Here is a 7,380-nt window from a genome sequence, read left to right as displayed (position 1 = left end):
TAGTGTCCCCTTGGAACAATGAGCATGACCTAACTCTCTCCATGGTCTGGCGGCAGTCCGGCTCCCTAGGGAGGAAGCAGAATCCTTGCTTGGGGAACAAGGGATAGGGGAGCACAGCCAGAGGGGAGGGACACCCTCGTAACGTTCGAATCCTCTACAACAGCTTAAGGGATCCAGCCATGGAGTAGATTTGAAGTGTGTTAGGGGAAAGCAATTCGCTGCTTGGTGCCGGGAAAGGCCACAGCTTGACCCCCTATGGGGTCAAGAGTAGTGCGAAGAAGGCCATGGTCTCATATGGCCTGCCAAGGCTTCCCAATCGACTGGATGTGCTCCTTGGCTTTCATGCGCAGCGCTGCGATGCTGGTATTACGAGGGTCCGCTTCTTCCAGGGAAAATTTGTCCACAAAGTTAGGTCCGCACTGGTATGGAGGAGGCGGGGGCGGCCCAAGGGGCTGCAGGCTGTGCCCTAGAGGAGGGGAGTTCAGGAAGGGCGGTGGGGGCGTGTAGCTGGCTGGGAGGCTCTGCGGGGAGGTCACGAAGCCAGGCAGGCTCTGTAAGGAGGTGCCCCCGCCTCCGCCGGGCAGTGGGGGACTCAGCCACGACTCTAGCTGCAGGGTCGCCCCGCCACCGCCGCCGCCGCCGCCTCCCACACCTCCCCCGAGCTGCGGCAGGGCAGCGGATGGCGGGGAACGGTTGAAGGAGAGGATGGGGGAGTCTTGCAGTTTCATAGACGTCACTTCGAGCTTCTCCTGCCTCCTCCACTTGGCCCTCCGGTTCTGAAACCATACCTGCGGACACATAAGGAGCGGGAATGGTCAGAGTAGGAGGAGCGCGTATCCCTCACTGTTCCGGTGCCTACCAGTCATAATTCCCCGAAATGCTGACTGAGAGTTTTATTCTCTATTTTATATTCTGACTGTACCAGTTTTTGGCGTAGCCCCGCTTAGATCCTGAACTTTTCTTCTTTCCGTTTTAGGATCATTGCTTCTAGAATAGGAGCCTTAGAGATCATCTAATCCAGGGGATTATTAACCTTTTCTGTGTCACAGACCTCTTTGGTAGTCTGGAGAAACCCATGGACCCTTTCTCGGAATAGTTTTTAGATGCATAAAATAAAACTTACAGATTACAAAGAAAACCCATTCTATTAAAATGGCCATAAAACATTTTTTAGGGAAAAAAAGCTCACAGATCCCAGTCTAAGAATTTTTGGACCCGCTTCCTAATTTACTGAGAAGGGAATATGGGCCTAGGGAGGCTAAGCGATTTGCCTAAGAAAACACAAGATTACAAAAGTAATAAGTAAGTAAGGTTTGGTGGGGAGGGAAAGGGTCGGGGTCTTCCCACTGCAAAGCCAACTCTTTTCACTACGATTTTCTTTCCTTTTTCTCTCTCTCTTCTTTCTTTTCTCTCATTATCCCTTCATTTCTTCTATCTTTTATTATTTTTCTTTCCACTTCTTATCTTCCACATGACCCGTCCTCTTTTTCTTCCTCCTTTTCCCCAGCAAATTGCAATCCTCCTTTTTCTAGGTTTAGTTCTTATTTTTTTTCTTCTTGTCAACCTATGTGTTCAAACTGTATGATACCGTGCATAGTGGTCAGCATGAGGTAACACACCACACCCACACATACATATGTGTATGTATTTGTGAGTATATGTATATACATTTATGTGCATGTGTCATGCATGCATGAACATATACCTACATGATGTGTATAAATGTATTTCCATGTGTTTACATATACAGATAATTTCAACTCTATCCAGGAATCTGGAAACCAATGCAAAGTGACTTCAGGAAAGACATAAGAAGGGCCAGGAGTGAAACCTAGTTTCCAAGAGTGTTAATTGTCCTGTGAGGGTAAACAAAAAGTCCCACTTCCTCCCTTCTCCCCGCCCCCCCAAATAAACTGAAAAGAGAGAAAATAATAAGAGAAAAAAGATGATTAATTGGAAGGGAATCACTACCAAAAAGAAAGGCAGAATTTGGAATGGTGCAAGATGAGACACAGTTGAGACTGTGATCAGAGATGAAGTACCTAAGCAACTAAGTTTACATTGCGATATCCCAGTGAAAGAACACATCTATGTTTAGAGTAGAGAAAGGAAGTACACCTCCCTCCCTCTTCCTCATAATGTACTAAGATCTTGGGGTATCTGCTTCCCAAGAGCTCCAACACAGAACTGTTTTTACCCAGCTCAAATCTCTTGGATATTCAAGTTCCCAGAAATAGCAAGAGTGGAAGAAGCACAGGGAAGGGTCCCCTTCATTGGAATTTAACTTTTCTCCCAGTATCTCTTCCATTTCCTCAATTCCCTTATATAGTCAAAGGGTCAGTGAATAAGGAGTCTAAGGTGTCCAGGCCAGCAAGAGGAAAAACTGTGATGGTATAGTCATGGGGTCTACCTTGGGAATATCGATAAAGTTTCCTATAAGTAGGAAATCCTGCCCATTTCTTCTCTCTCTCTTTCTTACCCTTTTCTATTCCTTGTCTCTCTTTTTCTCCTCATCAAGCCATTCTCATTTTATATTCCTGAGTACACACACACACACACACATACATAATTATATACACACATCTCCGCTTTCCTCTCCCCCCCCTCCAAAATCTGTTTAGGTTTGCATGCTATAACCTGAATGAGGACTCTATTCACCAGTACCCTGAACTGACCTCACTACATACTTTTAGGTAATAAGCAACTAAGTTGTGAGGTCCTTTCAAATGATTATAACTTAATACTCTGGTGCTAGCCACCTGTATCTTTCCCTAAACTCCTATGAAGAAATAGTACTTCAACCTCTTTTATTTGCAAGAAAAAATTAAATGTTTTAAAGCAACTTGGTCTTCTTTATAGAAAGGCAACTATTTGGATACCTAGAATCCCAAATGTTAAGATCCAATGAAATTGGTTCCCAATTTCTCCTATTCAGTTTGACTTAAACCCACACAATTTGGAAAGCCTCCCAGATTTTTCACAGATGACTAGCAAATATATAAGGCTTTTAAATATTTTAATGATGGGGATTAAAGATAATTCAGCTCTAATTAAAGCCAAAAAAGTACCATACAATGAAAAGAAAAGCTCTCTGCACTGGGAATTGGATGGATTTGAAACAGACATGGCAAAGCAATATTCTCAAACAAAAATCCCACTTTATGTTTCAACTGAGAAGTGGAGCTGAGAAGAACATGACCCAATTTCAAAGTAGAATTTTTGACAGCAGGGCTGAACAAATAATGGAGGGAGGATGTATCCAAGTGGGGGCTTGATGTATAACATAATTTAATTATCCTGAATGGGTTTGTGTTTACTCTTGCTGTCGAAGCCTTCCCCAATCTCCTTTACACCACATACTCCAGCCCTTAAAGACCATGAGACTGGAGTATGTGTATATTAACTTAGACATGATTTCCAAACATACTCTCTCTATCTCTCTGTCTCTCTCCTCGGAATTAGGGAAGCTAATGCAACCTCTGCAAGTTTTCTACGGAGTGTCTTTAGCTGTCAGGGGAAAGATATTCAGATCTGGATCCCACGGTTGTGGACCCTTGAGAAAAGAAAACCCGGAAAGATAAGCCTAGTTCATAAACCCATTCTATCGCCAGCCACCCACTATCAGTCCGGATTAGGAACATATTCTCTACATCCTTGGGCATCTAAGGTGAACCCCTCCTACTCTTCTCAGGTGTCCTGCGTTCGGACTGGTCTCTGGCTTTACCTGGACTCGGACCTCTGGCAGATTGACTTTGACGGCCAGTTCCTCGCGGCTGTAGACGTCTGGATAGTGGGACTTCTCAAAGGCCCTCTCCAGCTCATGCAACTGGTAGGTGGTGAAAGTGGTGCGGTTCCGGCGATGTTTCTTCTTGGGCTGCTCCTCGTCCGACAGTTTCCCGTCGTTGGGGGTGTGGCAGGCGGGAAGCTCTGGGCTTAGACATTCCTCCCCCGGCTCCTTGGGGCCATACGTGCAAGCCTCTGGTGAGATGAGGGAACGCGCTCAGTAAGCATACTCTCAGGGTTCGTTTTTGCTCCCTTCCTTCCTTCCTCTCTTCCCTCCCCCTGGCTCCAGGCGTACTCTTTCCCTCTGAATTCTGGGTTCCAAGACAGTCGAATGAAGGTCTTGGAAGTGTGTTGTTTAGGGGCCTTTCTACTTTTCCTGGGAAGGAAGCTTTTAACTTCTCCCTCCGCCCCCCACCCCCAGCCACACGCCGGGTACTCCGCCTTTTTGTAACTTAAAAAGACCTTTTAGATCTCGATAACTAAAACAGTCTAAGAAACATCCCTCTCAAGAGAGTGCCACTCTAAGCCTCGGACACAGCCTCCTTTTCTCCTTTGGGCCCTGGGGCCGGGGGTTGGCATTCGCTCACTCACCCACATACTCTTCGGCCTGGGCCTGGGCAGGGGGCAGCATCGCGGCGGGGAGCTGGGGCGGGGGTGGGGGAGGCGGCGGCGGTGGCGCCTCACCCGGGGTTCTGGGTAAGCTGAGGCGGGCCCCTGCCCTCTTGTCCTGATCCTTGGAAGCACGGGAGCCTCTGTCTGCGGGGAAGGAGCCGAGGAGTCCGTCATCCTTGGTAAATCCCAATATGGCCTCGATGCTGTGTAGCCGCGAGGGATTCGCGGTGGGGCTCCGGACCAGGTGTCCAGAAAGGGAGAAGCTCCCGTCTGCCATGGTCAGAGCCGAGCCTGGCAGGTGCATGAGGGGAAGGAGAAATCCGGGGAGCGGCCGGGGTGGGGTAGGGGAGTGGGGAAGGGGAAAGAGCGGGGAGGGAGGAAAGGAAGAGGACCACTCTTCTTTTTTTTTTCTTTCTGCTCTTGAAAGAGCGAGAGAAGAGGCTAGATTCAATTTCTTTCCCGTTTTAAACTGTCAAAATTCCGAAGGTCCCAACTAACTTTAGAAAATCCTATGGGAAGGGAGACAGCGCCTGCCTCTCTCTCTCTCGCCGAATTAGTGGTGTTCTTTAGCCCTAGAAGTTTTCTTCGTTTCTTCGCAAGAGCCAAGAAGAACCAACTTCTCTCCTGTGCTGGCAGCAGCAAATGCCCTCTGCCTCAGGGTCTCCCCCCCACCTCCAGCTCCTCCTTCTCTCTCACCCCGGGGCGCCAGCTCCCCCCCTCCCCAACCCTCCAGCTCCTCCCTTTCCAGCTGGGTTGGTCTTGCTCTCTCTGAACCCTTCCTCCCCCCAGCAGGCTCTGTCCCGGCTGAGCCTCTGGGATCATCGCCCTGTCACTGGGATGGAGCCGGGGAATGGAGAAAAGCTGAAAGACTTCAGACTCTACTAGAGTTTGAGCTAGAAGGCTCCCCCTTCCCTCTTTCGCGCCCTCCTCTTACCCTAACCTCCCCACACTCTAAGCCGCAGATGGAGGCGGGGGGCAGTGCTTCCCTTTCTAGATCTTGTCTGCCTGTCTCCATTCTTGGGACCTGCAAGAGTGTGTCCCTGGACTTTGCCACCCCCTAGGTGATCCTCACCTCACCCATTCTCGGGACTCAGAGCAGTCAGAGGCCTGCGAAGCCTACGAGGATCCAGTGGGAAAGGGCTGGGCAAGCCCTAGCAAGGGGTCATTCCAGTCCAGGAGTGGAAGTGAGCGAAGTAGAGAAAGCCTCGATCCCTCGAAATTACTTCCTTCTCTGAATTGTCTCTTCTGTCTGCTACCGAGCGCCAGGTCCTGGGCATCAGAATTGCACGTATGTTTTAAGCTAATCGTGTAGGTTCCTTTCTGACTTGAGACCCAGCACGACAACCTCCCCCTAACTCCCCAGGAAAAGGTGGGATTATTTGCATCCGTCCCCCCATCAAGCCTGAGAACACATTGGTTGGGAGAAAAGCTGGGGGAATCCACCTTTCTTTGGGCCTTTGTAGTAGCGGTAGGAATCTCTTTCAGAATAAACTGTGGCCCTTGGCCCAAGCCTCTTTGTGTGCCCTGCCGACTTGAAGCACTAGCCACTTTTTTGAGTCACCAAGTGATTTACTTTCTGTTATCTTCTTCTGAAGTTTTCCTAAGTCTGCCAAAACCATTTCCTTGTGCGATCTGTAGAGGAATGGCAGGGTAAAGCTTTAGTGCATGTTTAAGGAACATCCCTGGCATTAACCTTTCCTTTTTTTTGGTCAAGTTTTTGGTTTTTGGATCCATTCAAAAGCTGCTAATCATAACTTGGAATGGATGCTAGCGGAGAAAGATTGAAAGCTTCCAAATGTAGTGTCCCAAGCCTTCCAAAAACAGTCTTTCCTCCATGACTTCTTCTCAAGTCCGGCTAACTCCTATTAATAGAAAGGTGGTGCTTTCACTCCAAGTCCAGACTGGAAGTTGCTTTATAAAGACTGACCTATCAGAAACTTGGGCCATGGCACAGAAGAGAGACAATGAACTATCCCTTTAAAGATGAAGGATTCCAAGAACAAAATTTTCAAAATCTTTTGTAATCTGGCTTCTCCATTGATGTTAATTTGTTTCTTTTTCTCATCATTTAGTAAATATTTTTCAAGCATCCTCTCTGTTGTAATCGATGTGGAGAGTACAACTTGGACCACACTTAGGATCATAGAGTACAGACGATAAATCAGGATCAATGACATAGAAAACCTTAAATTGTAGACAAGGAGTATCACAGATGCAAGGAAACCTTAGAGAAAATTTACTCTTCATGTCCTACACTCCTTCCCCCTCCCTCATTGCACAGACACTCATTTTACAAATGAGGATTCAGAACCCAAGAGAGGAGAATGCACTTGCTCAAACTGCCATAGTTAAAACAGAATTAGAATTAAGTTCTCCTGACTGAGTCCAGTGCTTTACCACAATACCGCAATGCCTAATCTTAAATACCAAGATGAAAATATATACATCTAATTTTCCCAAGATTCAGATTAATTTATAGACAGACACTTAAAAAGTGAACTTCTGAATTTGTTAGGTAGAATTTCAACCCCTGAAGACACGGAATATTTTTAATTTTCAGAAAAAAAAATAAATTGACCTTTAAAAAGAGGTTAAAAAATAGAGTCTCTGGAACTTTCTTAAAATTTCATCTCAAAATAGTAAGCTTTTCAGTCTCAAGGTAATTTTGTGGTTTTAATATTTTGACATATTATTGATATACAATCTTGGACTGGTGATTAGAGGTCCAGCCTTTGCCTCAGTGTCTGCCCCTGACCCATATGAACATGACCACTTCACTTTTCAGGGCCTCAAGCAACTCTATAAGGCTGCAAGTTATAGAGAAGTTGCCAGTTGATGAAATCACAGGTCTCTAAAAGTATTGATATTAATCATAGCAAATAAGAACATATCCTTTAGCCACTGTGCCTTGGCCCCTGCCTTCCCCCACTGAAGCTTAGTTGCCTCAAGAATTGTGATCAGACACCAAAGATGTGGAACTCTATC

At 46.7% G+C, this 7,380-nt stretch overlaps 1 protein-coding gene across 1 annotated transcript; it reads right to left on the bottom strand.

Annotated features, from left to right (window-relative positions):
• Positions 1–220: 220 nt before the first annotated feature.
• Positions 221–4,699, bottom strand: RAX (retina and anterior neural fold homeobox). The gene is made up of 3 exons (XM_072599547.1): positions 4,405–4,699; positions 3,725–3,972; positions 221–788 (listed from the first exon to the last, which is right to left on the bottom strand). The coding sequence occupies exons 1-3, from the start codon at positions 4,697–4,699 to the stop codon at positions 291–293; spliced, it is 1,041 nt and encodes a 346-aa protein (XP_072455648.1). The 3' UTR covers positions 221–290.
• Between the last annotated feature and the right edge of the window lie 2,681 nt (positions 4,700–7,380).

Source organism: Notamacropus eugenii, chromosome 4 (assembly GCF_028372415.1).
Source record: "Notamacropus eugenii isolate mMacEug1 chromosome 4, mMacEug1.pri_v2, whole genome shotgun sequence".
Taxonomy (NCBI): Eukaryota; Metazoa; Chordata; class Mammalia; order Diprotodontia; family Macropodidae; genus Notamacropus; species Notamacropus eugenii.
The sequence above is the reverse complement of the archived record's forward strand: the minus strand, read 5'-3'. Positions and strand labels throughout refer to the sequence as shown.

Excerpts from the sequence above, each read along its gene's own strand:
- RAX (XM_072599547.1), bottom strand. The coding sequence starts at position 4,699 with ATGCACCTGCCAGGCTCGGCTCTGACCATGGCAGACGGGAGCTTCTCC. Across the intron at positions 3,973-4,404 it reads CCCCGCCGCGATGCTGCCCC|GCACGTATGGCCCCAAGGAG; the intron begins CTGCCCAGGCCC and ends CACCAGAGGCTT. Across the intron at positions 789-3,724 it reads TGCCAGAGGTCCGAGTCCAG|GTATGGTTTCAGAACCGGAG; the intron begins GTAAAGCCAGAG and ends ATGTGTCCGCAG.